Consider the following 22,509-nt stretch of genomic DNA (forward strand, 5'->3'; position numbering starts at 1 on the left):
GAGGGTCTATAATACTTCCTCAGCCCCACCATGGTTGGGGGTGAGGTAAGAAAATTTATGTTTATGGCACCTCTAGATGGCTGGAAATGCCACTCTTAAGACTCAAATTTTGAGAAGAATTTTCTTTTTTTCCCAATTTTTTTTTAAATTTTAACAATTTGGGGGTGGGGGAGCAGACCAGCTTTCCCCCACCCCTTGAATCTGCCACTGACTATTTGCTGTAAAGAGGAGATTCATGTTATAAAATCATTCCACAAAAAGGGTATAAAATGTGTTTCATATTGAGGCTGTTTGTTGCAGAAGATATGGTGCATCAATTATTTGCAAGATAACAGGAAATCTCATCAGGAAGCTGCACCAGGATTTAAGATTAGGCCTAAGACCAAAGCGTCTGCTACTTGGCAGGCCCAATAGTTTTTATAAACTCTTGCAGTGCAATTCCCATTCAATGGAAGGAGCCACCAAAAAGGAAGGAAATGTGTTATCACCTATTTATAGCAGATCATAATAAGTTGCAGAGAGCCCAATCTTGTTACTATCACACAGAGTCTCTACTATGTGACAAAGAGAACTGCACATGCCTATTTCCTCCCCCACAAACATGGACACACACCCGCCATGCACATACACGTAAACCATGCAATTGACAAGTAGATTTATATGTAGGTTACCTATATTTTTGTCACTATCATGCAAATGACAGACAATAAATATATATTATTTATTATAACAGGCTGTGAAATTATTTAGTGTTTCAGCCCTGGGTATTTCATTGCTTGTACAAATACAAAATATGTATATATTGTCGCCGCTTCAGATTTATCGTACTACTTTATATATTATTATTAATACTGTATATTAAATATTATAATTCCATGCAGTCCTCAAGAAATGTAAATGATCATCTACATCTTAAGCAAAGCATGACACCCAAATAAATATATCAATCTTATATAGCTCATTATTATCCACGTAGGACTGCACAAAATGAACTTCCAGTTATTAGTGTACTTTAAGTATTTGGACAAACCAGTGGCCATCTAAGGTGGGTGGGAGGTGGAGGGGCTTAAGCCGTCGAACAGGCTACGCTCCCATCAACCATGACTCATAAGACCAAAACTTCTTACATTTTAAGATGTCCCAGAACAGCTTAAGAAGGCCTAAAATCTGGAATAGCCTGCCTGTTCACATGATTGAATCTGTAACATTAAACCAATTTGAAATGTTGGTTGGAAGCATACTACTGGCATCTTCACCATTTGAACTGAGAGCTGGAAGATTTACTCAGAGGGGCACACACGCCTTTGCTTAAAAATCTCGAAATAAAGGAGATCAAGGTAGGTAGAAATAGTACCATTAATTTTCATCCCAAGGACTTTGTCCCTGGACCCCAGTGGCCTCTGTCTCCCCCTCCTCTTCTCCGACACCTTCGCTCTCTCTGAATGTAGAGCCACCACTGTTTATATTACGTCCCAGAACACTTACAGGCATCTAATATTTAGTATCTCCATCAATGATTCTCATTCAACAAGGAAAACCCATTAAAATCATTTTGTTTTCTTTTTACTTTTTATTTGCATAACAAATCTGCTACATCATATTCAAGGTGGTGCATTTTCACAGCTTTCAATTTTTAACAAAATAAAATATCACATAAAATTAAAGATATTTTTTGGCATATCATAATGGAGTCAATTGGTTTGACAAAACAACAGAGACACTTCAACATAGAATATGACCACACAAGAACAATTAATTTAGTGTGGTTTGGACAATTTTAAGTAAACATTAACATAATTTCTTTTCTATGCATTTTGAATATAAAAGATTAAATAAAGAAAAATAACAATAAATGGCTAGTTTCTTAAGGAAATTACAATTCAACTTAGTCACATGAATGTAATAAGTGGATAAACATGAATGAACATTGTAGGGTTAGCTTACCGAGGAGACCTGAACCTGTGTGGGCTTTAATAGGCCTTACAGCTGGCCTACTGAAGGACAGGCTTACATTTTATGCTGGCCTAAACGTGGTGAAGTGGCACAAACATGTGTTGATGATGGAATATCAAATATTAATTTAGAAATTGCAGCAAAGATTACATAGAAAACTTGCAGTACCAGGGTCTGCTTGCAATAATGCAGAAAACCTGTATATAAACATCAAAAGGTTTCTGTTCCAGTTGTGGATCTCGCCACACTGCTTTGATATTAATTGTGAGCTATGAAATATTATGTCAATCATATTATAAATGTAACCATCCGAAGCCCACTGGTGGCAAGGTGGCAGAGACTGTTCTGGTACATGTTTAAGCCCGGTCCTGATTATCAAATTTTCTTTGACCAAAAACTGTTGTATGCCCATATATAGTCATGATTTGCCTATATATGGTCATGATGTGATGTCATCATGACCATATTTAGGCATATCACATATTTGTGTCAAATCAAATTTGATAGTCTGGACAGGCCATTAGACATACTGATTATACACATGGCTATAGCATTGACTCTTCCTATAGTAACTATGGTAAACTAAAAAAAGTCCTCATGGTAAGTGACCGTGAAAATGAAGTTTCAAGTGATATTCCTATCAATTTGTTGTTATGATAAAAGCTCTCATGAGAGCTTGGGTCGTATAACTAATTAATTTATTCTTAATTCTGAGATTGAAAAATAAATCAGATATAAACATATATATTTGTAGCACCAAAACGTTGAACAATCAGTGACCAAACAATTAAATAATATTATTTCAAATTTCATTTATGTTAAGCTAATAATACTACACTTGAAGTTAAATGAAGTTATTTGATCAATTATAATAATTACTTTATTTCCACACAAATTGACAAAAATTACAATAGAGTTGCAGAAACAAAATAGTATTTGATCACAAAATGTTTACATTCAACTACTAACCAGCAATAAAAGAACAATATATAAAAAAAGATTTCTTTAATTTGTTATAATCAAGTGTGAATACATTTGTTTATAGATTTTCTGGAAATATTAATACTGTATAAACATTTTTAACGTAAATTTCTTCATATTTTAATTATGTGTACCATCTTGACCTTTGAACTTCAGATCAGCTGACTGTCATTGTCATCATCCTTTTCATTGCGATTAGAACCTAAAGAGCTTTGTACACTCGTATCACTTTTGCTATCTGTAGATTAAATAGAAAAAGATATAAATTAATATTTTTAAAAAACTGCTTTATGTATGGCTCATTTTCACTAATTATATCTACTCTCAGATATTTTGAATTTTTGTTATTTTTACGAATTTCAACAACCATACTATATAATTAACTACATAAAAAAAAAAATTGGTAAACTCCAAAAATTAATTTAAATTTTGAATTGCACATTAGAAGATTACATTTTCTTTCCACAAGTATTTGGTAACATACTGAGTATTTTCGGTACAATAATACGTCAGGTAGGCCAAAACATCACTCTTATGATATTTCCTGATGCAAACTCACATCATAATAGCATTTGCAGTACACGCTGCTAATTGGGGATTGGATTCAACACTAGTCACTCTGCGCATGCTCGGTAGTCTAGTGGTTATGGCACCAAGCTAGTTATCTGGAGGTCGTGGGTTCGATTCCCACCTGAATCAATCGCAAATTCTTTTTTCACAAGTATTTGGGAACGTACTGAGTATTCGGTACGATAATACGTCGCATATGTACTTAAATTAATTTAGTTTTTGCTGATTTTTTAAAATAAAAATCCTTCAACTGATTACCAATCAATATCAAGAGTATATGCAAAGAATACTGAAAGAGAATTATTTTTAGTCTTTTTAACAGAGTGCCTGAGAAGGATATTTTCTTGTTAATATCCTAATTAACACACAGAGCAAGTTAATTTCCTCAACACAAGTACAGTAATACAGTTAACCCTCCAATTCAAGACAATATGTAATTTTTACTGAATGTGACTCTGAATCAATTAAATATTAAAGCCATTTAAATTCTGTCAGTTTCCATGGAATTCATGGTTGCCCATGGCACTGCCCATTATGATCTCACTGGGAAAACCGGCTTTCTTGTCAGAGAAATTAGCCTTCTTGTCAGGGACATCGGCACCCTCGTCCGGAACATCAGAACCCCTACAAGCAATCCTGGTACCACCACTGACTTATAGTATAATTAGAGGAGTCTCAGAATTAAAGGGGTCTTGAGATTGGAGTTAAACTTTATATCTTTGTATACTGTGTTTAAATTGCATACTAGTATCAACCATGAAGAAAGTTTGCCTACCTTTTTTAGTAGGCGATTGTGGCTTTTCATTTGATGTCCTGTCTGAGTTGAATTTCTTGGTTTTTGATAATACACCAGAAGCACCATCGGTGTGAGCACCTTCTGTGGTGTTGTTTCTAGATGATGAGGGCGCTTTACAAACTGGAACGACAGGACTGGCAGTGGTACAGCTATCTACGGAGGATGTCTTCAGTAATGTTGCTAAAAAGTTGCTATAATTTGATTTCGAGAAACCCACTATAGTTTATGAGAAAAGAACAAGGCAATAAATAGTGACAACATTCAGAGTGAGTTGGTGCAGCAGAGTATAAGTGGGTACCTGAAAGGTTTAAACACAAACAGTACTGATTACAGCTACACCACCATGAAATTCTCCCCAGGGAACTGAGTATGTGTTCTAAATGTAAAGGTAAAGGTAGGAGAATAACCCATAACTTGCAGCATCATTGTGCTGAATTGCTTATGGGCGTGGTCCGTGACTACCTAGCAGCCGTAAAGAGGCGCTTCTTGGTAGATACATGTTCACATCATAACGACAGGGGCTGAAATGAACCATACATCGGGGTAACCCCCTACTCTTCCGAAAGATGCAATGGGTTCTTTAAAGTGCACACGAGCCAGATGTATACACTGGACCTCCATTTTAAGTCCTTATCCGAGAAGACTTGGTTTTACCAACAGAACCATGGGCGAGGAGCGGCTGGAACCAGCGCCGATGTTAAGGATGTAGCTAGCGGCGCCCCTGCCTTACCGCTCGGTCACTCAACTCGCCTTATAATGTGCTTGATCCAATGACGGGAGGGTGGGGTGGGGAGTTAATAATGTGAAGTGCTTCCAATTTATCTTACCTGGTTTTGATGAGCGGCCTGAGCTGGATGGACTTATAGCAGAATTCTCTCTAGTGAAGGAAAAAAAGTCGTAAATAATATTTAATATAAAATAATGAGCCACTTTTAATATAAAACAACAACCTATAATGAAAACAATAATAGGAAGAGAAGTTCCATTGGATATGAAAGAAAACAAGAGAAAGACCAAGGGATTAAAAGATATGTTTCCACATTAACAAATAAGCACAGACCACTCCTTCAACAATTAAGACCAATTTACATAGAGTGAAACAGCAGCATGTGACAGTGAAGAAGAAATAGAACCTATTATGTTCTTTATGGTGAATGGTGATCCACACTGAACGCAATGTGACTAAAAAGATGTGTCGCTCAGCTTAGAATAATTTTCTATTTCCAAAAAAACTGTCGCGTTAACAAAAACTATTCTGACCAATCACTGACTCTTGTCATTCTTGTGTCTTGGATATGTGCACTTTATAAATCTTAACAATATTATTATTATTATTATTATTATTATCGCAGAACAAGGCACGACTGTTGCTTGGTCAAGGCTGTTGTTGTGCAGTGTGTAAATGGGTTGCACTACGTGACAAAGTATTGCTGTCACGTGCTGCTTACTATGTGTAAATAATGATCTTAAATATTTTGAATAATCTTACCTGCTTCTTTCCAGCAGTCTCCTAGTGTTGCTAATAGAGTCTAGGGTTTCAAGATCCGATAGTGGAAATTCTTCAAGTGAGGTGTTTGCCATGGAAGTATCAAGATCTCCAATTTCATCCTTATGATCTTTTACATCAACTTTATTTTCAGCTATGAAATTAAGAAATACAAAAATGATAGCATATACTCCTAGTTCTTAATTAATTTCTTTAAAGGCCAAAATATTTTTTCGAGTTGAGCTCACAGGCCAAATATAATATCTGAGTAATGAAACAACTCGTTATAATGTTTTTGGTAATTTCAAATTCTACTTTTTGTTGTGATTCACAACAAGAAAATGTTAAAACAATAAGAAATTCCATCAGTGTATAACAAATGTAAGTAATATAAACATTTAAAAAAATATATATTATGTTTACTAATTCATATAATGGTAGGTTAACATAATATTAATACTGATAGTTGAACAAGCTAATTAACCAACAACTGCAACAGAGAATTTGAAATATATGTAGGCGTAATAATCGTAGAAGAGAAGCACTGAGCGCACAAGTACTGTAGAAGAGCAGATGTCATACTATAATAATAAAATTATCACGTCCTTCCTTCTGTCGCTCCTTACCAGAAATAACATTGCCGCTCCTTGCCGGAGTATTACTTGATGCAGGCAAATATGAGTATACATAGAATGACTAGGAAATAGGTGTGATATTCAAGGGCTAAAACAGCAAGTATGTTATAAAGGAATTTCCTGTTTTCTTTCCTCTATTTTTTATTTAAACCAGGATGTAAACATTTTGAAATAACATTTCTACAATGTGTCTTTAGCCTCATTAGTACTATTGCGAATGCATCAAGAGTCAATCAGTCAATTTGTTTGGATAGCGCTTTTGTATCATCGACACACCTTTATGGTGTAACCTTACAACCACTATACAATAATTGATTTATATACTGAAAACAAAAAAGCAAAAAATAAAACAAATATGTTCTGCATTACTTATAAACTATAATGTACATAAACTGGTAAAAAACATCAGTGGGAAATTTTTATTGTAGTTATACTTTTATCTCTGCATAAATGGGTTTTAATGTACAGCGCTTTTATCTCTTTTTGTAAAGGTGCTACATAAATGCTTTTTAATAATATTAATAATAATAATAAATAAATACTGGGAGAAGATACGAGGGGGGAAATAACTAGGAGGAAAAAACGACATAAATTATACGATCCAAATATATTGGATATATATTTCTATATTATATTACATCTAGGCCTATGTCACCCTGAAGACAGAAGCTTGTTAATATTAGTTAAAGGTATGTAAATCCAATTCTATAGCTGATTTTCTTTTGTAAGACTTTACAGCACGCAATAAAGAAGGCAGTGACTGCTGCTGCTGCAAAACAAAACATTAAAAAAGGTTCAATGATAAACCAGGAATTGGACCAGGATGACCACCTAGCACACATTTACAATTAACTAATAACATTCCTATCCCAATGTTCTGGGGAAGGGAAAGGGGTGGTAGAAAGTGGTAGTAGAAAATTTTTACAAAGAAACTAAAGATCACCATGCAAAAAAAGAAACCACCCAATTATGAAATTTAAAAAAAATAAACATTACTTGAATGTTTTGATTTCTTTTCCCGGGGACTCTTTCGGTCGGTGTGGCTCTTTTTCTTGCCTGTTGTAGGTTCTCCTGCCATGTTTAGTCCAGCTAAACTTGCAAACTCCTCTGTGAGAGACTTCAGTATACCTGATGAAAATAAACAGATAACAAAAGTGGCATCACTTGCTTTGGTAATCCAAATGTTTATTATTTTTAGCAGTTCCTGGTATTCAAAGAGCACTTCTTACACACTCCTTTACCAACATTAGTCTGAGTGCCACAAACATCAATATTTACTACCTCTTCAACTAGATCAGTCTTACTGCCACAAGAAACTTACAACCTCCTTACTTCGGTCGGTCTATTTTTTTGTTTTTTTTTTCTTTTAGAATCCGAATTTATATGGCACATTTCACATTCCACAGAATATACAAAGGCACTGGCATCTGTAGTTCCCTGGTCACTGGATACTTAGTTGATAAAATTTCTCTGCTTCCTGGGGAGTATCCCTAGTCATGCTTCTTCACACGCGCAACCGCATACGTCCAATGCCACACTATCTTACCAGGTACTCATTTATACTCAGGGATGGAGAGGGCAAACATAAGTAAAGTGCCTTGCCAAGGACACAAGCAATGCGACGAGTGTCAATCTCGAATTCCCAATCTCACAATCAGAAGTCCAACACCTTACATGCTGCACCACACACTTGGAACATCCATACTTTGGTCAGTCTCAGTGCCACAAGCAACTTAAAACTTCCTTACTTCGGTCAGTCTCAGTGCCACAAGCAAATTACAACCTCCTTACTTTGGTCAGTCTCAGTGCAACAAGCAACACTGACCAGTCTCAATGACACAGGCAACACTTCTTATAAGTTTCAGAGTCACTTCTTTAAACTTCCTTACACAGACCAGTCTCAGTGCCACAAGCAAAACATCCCACAACCATCTTACCTAAATCATTCTGTGCCACAAGCACCAATTCTTACAAGCTCATTACCTTATTATTCTCACTGCCAAAAAGCAACACTTCTTACAATCTCTGAAAAAAGGTCCACTGATTAATCTCAGATAAGAAAGTATAATACATACTCCAAGTATTGAAATGCACGCCATCGTGTTGGGATTCAATATTTCGACATTAATTATGTCATCATCATACAATCTCATTAGCCAGATCAGCCTCAGTGTCACAAATAACAATTTTAAGAACCATCTCACCCAAATCATTCTCTATGACACAAGCAACACTTTGTACAATGCTCCTCTACCTTTCTTAGTCTCAAAGCCATAAGAAACACTCCTCACTACCACCTTACCTAGATCAGTCTCAGATCGGCATGGACTACCCTCAGCAGCATCAGTGGATGTATTGAAGACAACACTTGATGTTGGTAGGTTAGATGTTAAATTGCAAGAAGATGTTGCCACTGCTCCTAATGAGTTCAACCCTGTAAACTGTGTCCATAAACGCTCCAGCATGGCGTCTGCTGATGCATTCTTCTTTCGATCTTTACACTTCTCCTTCAACACTAACAAATAGAAATAAATTTTGATGAATTCCACATTACTGTATCAATGTTTTGATAGTCTACGAGCAATATGACACATGGATATGCTGATAATTGGCAACTTTTTCTTAACAAGAATACCCAAACCCCCTCCCCCAAAATCATACACCCCTACACATCATACAAATTCACACAAGCCTTGTTAACATTCACATTAAAGGGAGCCCATGAATAACTTAAATACATAACACAACAGCCAAAAAGCTAATCATAAAATAGCTTTAAAAAGCCAAATATAATTAGTCAATATAACCTTAACTATCAACCAATAATTAAACATTTTTATATTGAACACTTTAATGGAATTTTGTATCAGTTTATGCATAATTTAAAGGTTTGAGTGAAAAGTGATGTTTTCCTCATAAACACAATGATGCCAAATTGAAATAATTATTCCAAGTGAATTTAAAATCTAATAACAAGAATTAGAAAAACCAGACAGACAAATGAATATACAGTAATCATACAACAAATATATACACATACAGTATCAGTTGAAATAAACATATTTATTTTCATGTTTAATTCAATGCCTAAATATAGCATTTCTATAAGTAAAGGGAAGAACTGAGATTGTCATACCTGATTTCAATTTATGAGGAGGGTGTGGCACTATATTTGAGCACCTGTCATCTTGGCCCCTTTCTGGCAAGTCCAGAAGCTGCATCAAAATACTGTTATCATCTTGACCTGCAAATGATTGATCGTTAAGCACCTGACGAAGTACTGATTGACCCCCAACAGCACCTCTCGGAGACAGCTCCCCCTCCTCCAGTTCCCAGTTAGATGAGTTTTCAACATCATTATCCCCAGACCTGTAATATATGAGGATATAAATGCAATTACTTGTACTCTCAAACCATAAGTATATGAAGCATACCAACCCTAACAAAGAAAGCTAATATAAACACAGAAGTAACCAAAGCAGAAGAATGTTAATGTACAATATCATTTGCCTGCGAATTAAGGGTGATGACAATGGAATATGCCTCAATACTTTTATAAAACTAGCAATAATAAGAAGAATAGCCTCTCAGTTTATGGCATAAAGCTTTGGAATGTCCTTTCATATGAACCTACCTTTTCTTCATGTTGTTTGCAAAAAACAGTGTATTTTCATAATCCCTGATTTCATTGTTATCTAAAACCTAGAAATACTGGGTTAGTGCCTGTTGAGGGATAGTTAAGATGTTATGTTTTTATTGTCTTTTAATTTCTTTTCAACTTGCTTTTTCCAATCATTTTATTAAGAATTGCATTACACGGTCTTGATGATTCAAGTGTCACTCTGTTAAAATAAAGTATATTATCATTATTATTAACATTAGGTAGCCTTTGCTACTCACATTGTCTCCACATCAATATCATTTTCCTCCATGGTGCTTTCCATGGGTTCCTCTTGTCCCGTATCTTCATCCGATGAGCAAGATGATGATGATGACCCGGAGGTATCACCCTCATCTTCAATTCTTTCAGTCTCCTGAAAATAAAGTCACCAAAGTCAAGTTTCCATTGCACTGTCAAGAAATGCATGAGCACACTTCAAGCATCCTACTAATCAAACTATTATTTTACGTATTCTTTTATTCAATTACTCACTATGCCAGAAACATCCTGTGCAGTTTGTCTTTGATCATTATCTTGGGAGTTATCACAGTCTGTAGTGATGGTTGCAATTTGAGCGTGATGGTTGCAATCCGATGTGATCGTTGCCATCTGAGCGTGAACTGAACTCAACGATCGTCTCAATGTCTGATTTGAATTCTCCTCTGTTTTGTCCGAAGTTGCTACAGAAGAAAATATTAATTATTAAATATTAAACAACATCCTACATGTGATGGTACACATGAAAATACTACGTTTTTTATGTATTATTTGCTATTAATAAAAAGTATATGCAATTGGAAACCATGTGAAAGGACATCATGTGACAAACACTCACCTGATGCTGAACACTGACCATGACCTGCGGATGACCTGGATAACTCAATAGCTAATCTCTGTTTGAATAGAAAATATCATATTAGATATAACCTTCAGAGAGAGAGAGCAACATAGTTCAAATGGTTTGGCTGAGGTCAGGTCTGGGCATGTTGCCCAAGAACAAATCAATACAAAATAATGTGAGTTGATGGTTGGTGATAAATCATGGAAATAGGCCTATATTAATAAATTAACCAACCTTGATTTTTAAATGCCAATAATTATTGAATTAATGCATGATTTAAATAACAATTTTTATAATGATAAAGATTTTGGCATTTGTATTTTTTCTCTTTATGAATGTTTTTTTATTGGCCAATGCATCTTGCTTTTAAAGTATTTGTACTTTTAATGTGAATTGTTGTTTTTAGCTTGTTAATATACCGGAATTTAGTTCTTATTACTACAATGTTATATTTGGCTATTTATTTTTTCCTTTGTATTGTTCAAATTGCATATTTGAATAAAATATACCATGAGAAAGGACCAATGCTATATTTTTGCCTTATTACACTACAAGCTGAATTAACTAACCTCTTTCAGATCATTAATTTGTTCCACATATTGTTGTTGCATGGATTTCAATTGCCCAATATACCACTGTTGATCTCGACATTTCTGATAAAATGTTGGAGCTCGTACCTAAGTAGACAAACAGGTACAGTTAGATTAACATATCAAACAAAACATAAAATAAACACTGCTGAGTTTTATATTTGTATTTCAAAAAGAAAGAATAACATTATCTAATATCTAGAACAAATGTGCAAGTGATGAAACAAAGATATCTCCTCTCCTTGCAGATTTTAAATGGTTTTCATATTAAGCTTATTAAAACCTAGTTAGACAATTTGGAACTCTTGATTGGTCACATTATTTTGCTATATCTTAGAACGATGGTGGTTGTACTTTCAGTGGGTAAATGGCTTACACACTCAGATTCATCCCATATGGAAATAGTGAGTAATAACAAAATCATATAAAAAGTACAACTGGTTATTTTTATACTTCTTTTATAAATAAAGAGTAACTTTAAAACAAAAGTGACAAAACAAACTTATTTGGTCACTTGATTAAGTACTGTAATTCAAATTATCCACTTTAAATAACTAGAAAATTGGGGGCTTGGGGACCTAGTGATGAATTGGGCAATACAACAGGCAATAATCCCCTGCTTTTTTAGTTTACACATTATTGAAAAATGCACACGGATCATGTTGTACACAGGACAAATGGCCTGAATGCATTTTACAAATAGGGCGCTATAACCTGTATTTTACAGAAAGAAATTAGTTTGATGGATTAGAATCAGGGACTCAGAGATCTCCACGGTTCAGTGCACATATTATAGTGGTTACCACCAGTTTTATCTTATATTATATGCTTAGGCCTGTAACATGCTGCTCTGCAACACTCATCAGAGCTATTGACCAGGTAATCAAATCTTGGTGTTTGCATTCTACACATATAAAAATAGTATTCTACATAATTGCACGAATTATATTCAGGCTCATACTGTCAATGTAGATTGTCACATAAACATATACTGTATTTACCTGGAACTGAAGAATCAGAGTGTCATCCTTAAGGTAGCCTTCGTTGGCTAGTAAGTCCAGTCGGAAGAAGCGGTTGTATCCCCAACATTCGCCAACCTCAAAGTCAGAGGCAAACTCGCGCACAATGTTCTTGCTATCATCATGAGAAGCCTGGTGTATCATCTCCACACGGTACTCATATCTAAGTACATGAATTGAAATAATAAAAGCAGCTATACTTTTTGCAGGAGGATACCCTCCTCCTCCTACCAATTTTTTTGCGACATTGGTATTACAATATTCACATATTTTCCATTTTTTACTACCACTAAATGCAAGCATATCTACAAAATAATCACATTTATTTAATTAAAAATAAAAACCATGTTGTCTTTTTTGATAATCTTTCTTAATACTGCTGTGTTCTCAAGTGACATATGGAGCAGTAAGATAAAGTTACAAACAACTATTTCCCATTTAAGCTGGGCACGCGTTACATCGTATGGCGGTCATGATGAACCCAACTTCCTTCCCAGTGCATGGCTTAAAACACTCTAGCTCAGTTAGCTGGTCTTCGGAAGAGTACTCCAATGCCACAATTCCCACAGTAGCCTATATTGTCTTTACTCCATTTATATCCTTATAAACTTACTACATGAACAATTCTTACTTGGAAGTTTCTGGTAGACCAGCTGACAGTTCTAGAAATACTGATAAATAATTGCCCCTCACCACACCATTACCATCCTGAAAGAATTGAATGAAAGTTTTGACCAAGGGTATATTCAACATAATAGAAAGAGGGAAGGCAATAGAGTAGAGAGTGAGATGACATATACCAATACTGAGGTAAAATCAACTTGTTATGAAATGGTTAGAACCCAGCCAACTTGGCATAGAGCATGGTAGAGCTATGGCCCAACATTGACTTAAAAAAAGCTCATAAAAACCGAAGTAACAATTGGTTAATACAGTATATTATTCTGCACAGGAAATAAAACAACAAAAAAATAAATGAACACCAAATAAGAATAATATAGTGAATCATGTCTGGGAGTGGCAAACAAACATAGATAAGAATCCTGTGAACATCAATCAAAGATGCAAACACTTTAAAACACAGAAATAAAAATGTGGCAAAGACAAGCCAAACCAGTCACTCATCGCAAAAATCGATTTTGAGTTATTAATACAGTGTTAGAGAGTAAAATAATAGCTATAAAATGGTAAAATAATCATTCAAATCGGATATTTCCTTATGAAGTTACAAGCATTTAACCACACAGCTGTTTAAAGAACAATATATGAGAAATTAGCCATCAAAGTTTATGATTTCAGGCATTTCTCATGCAGAAACTACCTTTAAATCCTTCAAAAGTATTGTTTTAACATTGAAAATGGGGAAAATAACAGCATAGAATGATGTGTAGATATATAAAGGTTAGTTTAGTGCAATAAAATAGATTTTTAAAAATTTGACATTCCAGCATGTTTTGGCCATTTTCTCTGAAACACGATTTGCGACGAGTGACTGGTTTGGCTTGTCTTTGCCACAAATAGAAGTAAAAGCGTGGCGACAATTATACTGTACACAATTATTTTTAATTATTAAATATCACCATGTTATGACGTACTGGGTAAACTTTAAGTCTCCAACTTAAGCCACACACATTCAATGCTGCACTGTACACTGGATCTGCTTTATGTTGAAGTCCTCTGAAATAATTGACATTTATAAACATTTTCACTACTAAAGCATTAAAATTCAGTAAAAACATGTAGATAACACATTAATTATTTAATAATATAATAGCCAAAATACTGAAATTTATAATTATGTATAGTTTATGTTGATGTTAATATCCCTTTAGATTTGTAGAAACAAAAGAATGATTACATAATTATATTTAGAAGAATTAAGCTTCATAATATAAAACATAAGGATACATTGTATACTTTAGTGATAAAACTGAGAGGAAAACTTACACAAATCCTGTTAATACAAATTTACTACTGTCATATGCTGGCACTAATTCACTGAAAGGAAGACAAATATAATATTTATACCAAATACAACTAAATTGTTATATTTTACCTTTTTCAAAAATATTTATACATACAATTATATATTTATAAAAACTACAAAAAAAATATATAAAATACATAACAATATTTTAATCATATTTATTGTACTATTGTATTTCTTATATTTTAACAATAATATAGAGGGTATACAATTATTGTATTGCCATCAACACATTGTATATCTACAACATTTATTTATACTTTGGAACACGGAAAAACAAAGTTGCTTTCTTAACACAATGGTCGGCATGAAATTCAAACTGCTGATAAGTTGAGAGGCTGAAATGCATCCGCTGTGGTCATCGCTTTCACAATAAGCCTGGATTCCATGAAAATTCTACACACCATATGCGAACTGTCAACAATGCTGATTGGTTGGCTGAATCAGAGAGCCTTTCTGACTTTGTCTGGGATGGCTACCCAGTGTAGGAATTGCAGTGAAAACACTGTAGTGACAGTGTAACTATTTCATGGCAACCCAAACTTTAGCTGTCATGGATCTAATGCACTGTGATCACTAATATTTTCTTAAGGGTCGTGAAAATTGGAAGCAGAAACTGAATTTAATGTTGCATTATACCTGGTGAAGTCTGCAGCTACAGGCGCAGTCACAAAAGATGCCATGGGTTTCCTGTGTACCTGTGTGAACATCTGTAAGAGCTCTCCACTCTTGCTGATCAGCTCACTCCTAGTGCAGAGCCGCAGCTGGTGTTCCACCTCTTGCAGTAAAGATTCCAGTAGCTCTGTTTCCTGAGTCAAAGAGTTCTTTTGTCCTGAATGAGACATAATTTTTTAACTCAATGAGAATGTATTATATGAGAACTTTTAAAAGTTTACGCATTTTGTAAGGTGATGATAGTAATAAGTCTCAACAAGAGGTAACTACAGCAAGCCTCCTCCTGACTTCCAGAGGACATTAAAAGCAGTGCAAGATAGTCCAACTATGAAAGAGAAACCATTATCTATCTCCCTGTCACCCCTAGAGAAAAAACCAAAACCTTAAATGTGGCAGCACTTGTTAGATGCCCACTGACAGGCATCAATCATTGCTTCTTGGAAATCCCATTTTTAAGGAGAAATACAGTTAAGAAAGTTATCAGGTTATACTTACCCATTAATGTTATCAATTTTGATTTTAGTTGTGTTTCTAATCTAGCTATCATCATTTCCACAGCGTTCCGAATCTCACGGACCCGTTCATCTTTAGCACTGCGAACACTTTCCACATTTCGTTCCTGGAAAGTACAATGAATGATTTATAAAACAATGAAGATAAGCACACTATGACATATCTTGTATTAATATTACTAATTAAAATGAATTTTTACCCTACACAACACTGTCAAGGTGCCTTAGATCTGTGGGAAATATCTTAATTTGATCATGTGATCTCATCATCAGTGCTTCTTATAAGCTTCAAAATAAGTCTACTAAAGATAGTTCATTTTTTGTACAGTGAATTATCTACAACAATAAAATATATGAATACAATTTCCGTAGTTTCATAATCATCATCCTTAGTAGGGGAAAGCGGTTTGGCTCAGCATTTTCCAATAAGATTCTGAACCTTGTGGTCAAGAGTTTGAACTTCTTTGACGATTCTCAGCCAGCCATGCTTGGATAACCCTGGCTTGCACTGTTGATGGGATGTGAAGTGGTTTGTGCGATGTTCCATCACTAGGTGCGAGTATTTAAGGGCTTATAAACTCAAATAAAAATACATTAAATTATGTATATGCAGGGATCAACAGTTGGAAGAAGTCATTTCCGGAAGATCTGCAGTGCCAGGTCGAAGGAAAAAGGGGCAAGAAGGGACTTTAAAAAATGTAGGGCTGCTTTTCATAATATACCGTACCATAATGATAGTAACTTCAGGTGATCCAAAACTAGATATACACAAAAAGATAAAAGGTGAAGGTCCCCACAAGATGTCACCCCACAACTAGATACTATGTCTGTTGACGTCTCATACAGGCAGTACCACCATCATCTTATTTAGTACCTCCAAATTACACCCAATAATATTGTTTACAGAAATATACAAGAATAATGTTAGCTCGAATCAGAACATTGAAATACAATTGATATCAATGTTAGAGGGTGTTATGGACTGGTATGATATTATATTAAAAGAGAAAACAGCACTAAACTCACAACTTCTTGCACTAGGCTGATGAGTTCCATTAAGCGGCGTCTGAGGGCAGCAACCTCCTCAGTGATCTGGGACACGTGCTGCTCGTAGACTTCCTCTAGAGGTTTAAATGTGTGCCCAGAATGCTGTAATGTTGCAACAAAATATTAACAAATGACACATTACATACCTCAAGTTTTTTTTGTATTGCTTTCTAATTAAAACACATAAAAGGTGGGTTGGGTCAAGACTATTGATACACTTTAACATGCAAGTTAATAGAACCTATAAACAATATATTTTTTTACAAATTAACATCATAATCATCAACTTGTTTGTTAATATCTTGAAATGGTGTGCTGTTTCTTTTAACTTACTGTTCCTCCCCAAAGGGCACATTGGTGACAGATGCAAGCTCGGCATGTCCAGCAATATACACTTTTCTTTTCTTTGTGAAGATCGCACCTAAAAAGATAACAGAAAAAGTCTTGAATAATAGTTAAAAATCAAGGAAAGTTTGTGACTTACCATGATGACTAATTTAGTTGTGAAGAGCTGCTGTTTGAATAGATAACTACACAAATCAGCAATGACTATGGTACTTTATGAGTGAGATACCATAAAACTAGATAAACTGACTATTGCCATTGTTTTTTTTAAAAAAGAACACACCTAAGAAATAATTATATATTTTATCGCTTTCATCAGTATTTGATCAAGGAATTTGAAATATAGGGGGCTTAGGGAGGGACTTTCACAGATGGAAGATAGACCACCTTAGCCCCACCATGGGTAGGGCTGAGGCAATAAAATATATTATTATGGACATTTAGATGGATGGAAATTGCGCTCTCACCCAGACTTAAATTTTACTCAATTTGTTTTATAATTTTGAAAAATTTAGGGGGGGGGGGGTGGACTGGACTTCCTCAAATCTGCAACTGCTGATGGTCAATTTTGGCAAGTTCCTAATATTTCCAACAGCTTGGTGTCTTCTTGTTAGGCGTTATCTGTAACTAGTTTACTGATATCAAATTCTGATTAAACTATAACACAATACTCCATTTCTCGTCTTTAGCAAACTATGGGTTATTTTACATTCGGATTCCTAAATTTGCTTTATATTTAATAATAATGTTTATTAATATGCTTATTTTAAATAAATTCCCCAACTGGGGACAGAAGAAGAATATATTGCTATAGAATAAACTGTGTAATGGTAGTAGCAGTACGTACTAGTAAATTCACAAGGATCAACGTGTTAATTTTTGAACTCCATGTTTTCTTATCTGAAATCTATTCTATCTATTTTCCATAGGAAACCTTTCTGTTTAATAACAAACTTCTTAGTAACCACAGCCAGAACATTTCTATTTGAGTTATCTCCATAGATTTTATGTTCAAGTGTACAGTGGATTCTGACATAAGACTACAGGTAAAAATTGTGTATCAACTAAATCAATATTTTCTATTTCATGGAAAGTAAACATAGCAGTAGGTTAATAACCAGGTATTATTATTTTTTTAACTTTTATGTTAGAGAAGATTGACCAAAATATAGCAACTTGTTAACATTATTTTATGTAATTTATACACACTTCATCATAGATTCATTGGTTACAAATGATTAGCTCAGCTAAATAGATTGCCTTCATTGTCTTTGATTAATTATGACAGACAGACACGAAAAAAAAATTAATCAATAGACGATTACATACTTATCTCTGTCTGGTTCAGCCTGACGTGTATGGGGCACGCAAAGCTGCAAAGTATCTAATTGATTTGTGACATCTTCAGCCCATCGACAATTAACAAGCTGGTGCATCTGTAGAGGAGCTCTGAGAGAACAAACAATTTGGAAAATTAATAATTTATTAAAAATTTAATATAATCACAGTTCTTATTGTATTTACAATACCATAAGTTACTTAACAAATACAAAAACATACAACATGCAAAAAAACATCAAATATTATTTAAAAATCTATGTTAAATGATCATAAAGCACACTTTCACCAGTCTACTGGATGGATGGATATATTTGGTGTAAACACCAATGATAACCCATCAAAGTCTGAAGAAGACTTATTTCCAGTGGGGTCCTTCTGGTGGTGATAGGGCAGTACACCGGGAGACAATCCCCTACTCTTTTCTAAAGAGTGTACTGCTTTCTTCAACGTGCATATGGGCCATAATACACACAGGACCAACGGCTTAAACATCTCATTCGAAAGACTTGCATATTATCAGCCCTCGATGCTGAAATACATGAACAAGAATAGGAATTGAACCGGGGACAAAGAGACACACACATTTACTACCACCAGTTTAGCTGACTGAGCTAAGCAGCCCTCTAGCCTTACTAGTCTTACTAGTGAGTAATGTAAACATTTAACTGACCTGCAGTGGGGGCATTGACGTTGCTCTGAGAGCCACCTCTGTCAAGACAAAAAAAAAATCAAATTTATATTACACAATGATGGCTACCAATGACAAAGCTTTTTGGAATGGTTGTGCATTTTCTTTTCTATTTATTTGTTTTTTCTTGCAGACATAGCATGCAAATCATATACTTATGTGACACATGGCACAAAGTGGGTAGTTGAGGTGAATCTGAGTCAACTCGGCCAAGTTGACTTGGAGCCGAGTTGACTGGGGCGATCTGACTTGGGACCGAGTTGACCTGCTTCCGTTGAGGTGACATTAATTCAAGAATGAAGAAAGAATAACAATAAAACATATGTCCAACAGTAGGCTAGCAGTTGAGTAAAAATCACAAAGGGAATTTGTGTTTGTTTTAAACAAGGAAGTTGAATAACTTACCCTGATACAGATGAAACAACAAAGCTTGGAGCATTGCGGACATAGCCGAGCGTCTCTCAATTTTTCCATACATATGAAACATCTGAACACCTCTGACAGGCTCTGAAAAGAAAAAAGAAATATATATTTCAAAGCATAAATGACTCGTTCAGACTATACTTTTTATTGATTAGTTTTATGTTATAGTGAATAATACCGAGGTCTCAATGCACTAAGAAATGAAAAGAAAAGATAGCTGTCGTTAGTATTGTTGATGTTTGATACTGAAATAAATAAGATAAATAAATATATGATCATTTTAATTACGATTCTTAATACTTTGTACGTTATATAAATATCGAACACAATAATGAATCAGAATGACAGTGGGCTGATAGTCCACATTAGGTTGACCCAATCATCTTGGCGTGGCCCTGATCGCACTGGTTGAGCCCAATCTTCTGGAAATGGGCCCAATCGTCCTGGAACCAGTCGTCTCTTGGGCCAGATTGTCTGTCCTCCTGTACCTTTATACAACGAGCAATTACATTATTTCCCTGAGGGTATGCTGCAGTTTCACCCACCCATACACAATCTGCTTATTTTTGGTATTCAGGCTCAGGGCGGAGGTATGCACTAGAGTGACTAGGCTAGAATGACTTTATTTATATAACATGTGGCCCATTAATTAATCCTAGAAAACTCAAGCAAAATCTACACCATTTCTGTGAAAAGTCAGACTTGAAATACAGTATTTCAATTTGAAATATATGCAGGGGTGGATTGCTATAAGCTCAGTCTTTACACAGTCGTGGTAACCGGCTATAATCATGATGTCACTACTGCCACTGGTCTATGATTAAAGACCACTGCTATACCGCGGTCTAACCAGTTAGCCGTCTTAAATTTTAAAGCCTACTCGGAAGAGGCTTAAAACGGTCTTAAATCATTTTCATCAATGTGGCGTTCTGCTGATTAATTCAGTGCAATGGCAAGACCTAGGCCAGATCGTCAAAGTCGGAGAATCGAACGACAAAAATATTCCAAACGCTTCTCGGCTTCTGTAAAAATAGGTCTACGTTTATTTACGTTCATTTCGATAAATTTGCATGTGTCGAGAATACGTCGCCCTCAATCTTACGTTACAGGTAGTGCTTGTTTGCGTTTCAATACTCAAAGCGGTCTTAGGAAAACTGTTTTATAGCAATGGTCTTAGAGAAATGTCATTAGTAAGATCATCTAAGTGATAAAGCCGGCTTTATTCGAGGAGTTAAGACTACCAGTTAAGACAGTTTTATAGCAATCCGCCCCTGGTCTTATAATATTAATGGCAATGGCAATTATTACACCAGTCTTTAAAAACAAATTAAATGTGATTGGATCTTTAAAATAGCCTATTATTGGATGAAAGACACTGGTGGTGTTACCTTATGTATTACATCTCTCTGGGGAACTACAGAATTTCAATATAAGGGGCCTACACTACTACCTACCACTGTCAATAGGCCTACATTAACAACTTCACTAGTAGTATGTAAGTGCAGATCATGCTTAGACTACATTCAGGTCTAGGTAACGAACACCCTAGGTAACTAGGCCTAGGCTAGCTGTACTCGAGGCCTAGGAAGTCTAGCTAGTCAACTCGTACTTACCTCCACTGTTTTATCTTCAACTCGATTTGACGTTGACATTTCAATTATAACAATAAAGCTAAACAAAAGGAGAATAAATCAGTCTCAGTTCTTGTTGCTGAGTATGTGTAACAACGTAATACTAATTATAGCTGAGTGGAAGTGTTACATGAGCAGGACATCAATTCACTGTGTATATTGGTGGTCAACCGAACTATTAAAAGAAAAACATAACAAAAAGGTTTAAAATAGAGGGCGGACTGCCAAAATTATCAATTATCATGCACAGGCGCCCCATTTAATCATGCCCGGTTTATCCGAATCATAAACTTCATTTTTTTAAATGACAATTATGAAAATCATATTTTTAATGACTTCTTTATTTCCTTATTTTTTACTATAAAATTCACGAAAATTATAAAATCTTAAAAATTACCAGCATTTTCAAACCAATGATTAATTTACACTGATTCCCCCAGTTGGCCTAAAAGTTCCAAGTAATAATTATTAGTTTATCACCCTATCTAGCGTGTGAAGGAGGAAGACCTTTTAATAATTTATTTTTTTAATATCACCCTTGGGTTGTTTGCTGGTGCATTGATATTCAAAGTAAAATACATGATTGAGATATGAACAATATCTTCTAGTACTTACTAAAAAAATAAAAGTGAAAACAATAAAAGTTTTTGATTTTTTTTTTCCCAAAATTTATTTTTTAATACTAAGACCATGACATGAGACCGAGGGTGATACACTAATTATTGTTTATTGGGCCTTATATCTACAAATACAATCTTATTGTTACTATCACTATTATTTTTTTATTTATTTATCATTACTAATATTATAATATTATATTATTGTTTGTATTATTATGATATAATATTTATTTGATATTTCACTTCTAAGTCAGTGGCATCACACAAGAAAGTAGCACAGTCTATATATTAAACTAAGAAAATTAGAAGAAAACAGCAACTTAAGCTAAAGAAACTTTAAAAAAGAAAATACAATTTTGAGTTCAAAATTAAACTGAAGAAATTTAAAAATATTGCATATGTACACATGATCGCCGGCAAATTTTGGCAATGCTGATTGGTCGGTCAAATCATGAGGCCTTCCTGATTGTGTTGGGGACAGCTACGCAGCACAACCATTGCAAGGAAAACGATGTAGCGAATTTATGAAAACCACTGTCCACACTATCAAATTTTCTTTGACAAAAAACTGTTGTATGTCCATATAAAATAATGATATGTCCATATATAGTCATGATGTGCCCATATATAGTCATGATGCTCTCTCTTATACACATCTAGATGTGTATAAGAGACAGACATTTATACACCCGTGCCAGTGGTGGCTCC

At 34.8% G+C, this 22,509-nt stretch overlaps 1 protein-coding gene across 1 annotated transcript; it reads right to left on the bottom strand.

Moving 5' to 3' along the window:
• Nucleotides 1-1,550: 1,550 nt before the first annotated feature.
• Nucleotides 1,551-21,359, bottom strand: LOC117114089 (E3 ubiquitin-protein ligase TRIM37-like). The gene is made up of 23 exons (XM_033257628.1): nucleotides 21,164-21,359; nucleotides 19,533-19,634; nucleotides 19,110-19,147; nucleotides 18,428-18,547; nucleotides 17,087-17,174; nucleotides 16,733-16,855; nucleotides 15,690-15,813; nucleotides 15,159-15,351; nucleotides 14,480-14,530; nucleotides 14,128-14,209; nucleotides 13,164-13,240; nucleotides 12,515-12,695; nucleotides 11,493-11,600; nucleotides 10,918-10,975; nucleotides 10,575-10,762; nucleotides 10,322-10,455; nucleotides 9,558-9,790; nucleotides 8,724-8,936; nucleotides 7,418-7,549; nucleotides 5,790-5,940; nucleotides 5,128-5,177; nucleotides 4,280-4,516; nucleotides 1,551-3,172 (listed from the first exon to the last, which is right to left on the bottom strand). Exons 1-23 carry the CDS (start codon nucleotides 21,200-21,202, stop codon nucleotides 3,087-3,089), a joined length of 2,808 nt encoding a protein of 935 aa, XP_033113519.1. The 5' UTR covers nucleotides 21,203-21,359; the 3' UTR covers nucleotides 1,551-3,086.
• Between the last annotated feature and the right edge of the window lie 1,150 nt (nucleotides 21,360-22,509).

Source organism: Anneissia japonica, unplaced genomic scaffold (genome assembly GCF_011630105.1).
Source record: "Anneissia japonica isolate Jap-2015-1 unplaced genomic scaffold, ASM1163010v1 scaffold288030_len866700_cov218, whole genome shotgun sequence".
In the NCBI taxonomy this organism is placed as follows: Eukaryota; Metazoa; Echinodermata; class Crinoidea; order Comatulida; family Comatulidae; genus Anneissia; species Anneissia japonica.

Coding starts and splice junctions, on each gene's coding strand:
- LOC117114089 (XM_033257628.1), bottom strand. CDS start 21,202: ATGTCAACGTCAAATCGAGTTGAAGATAAAACAGTGGAG. Junction 18,548..19,109: donor CGTCAATGCCCCCACTGCAG/GTCAGTTAAATG, acceptor TTGTTCTCTCAG/AGCTCCTCTACAGATGCACC. Junction 14,531..15,158: donor GTAGCTGCAGACTTCACCAG/GTATAATGCAAC, acceptor TCTTCCTTTCAG/TGAATTAGTGCCAGCATATG.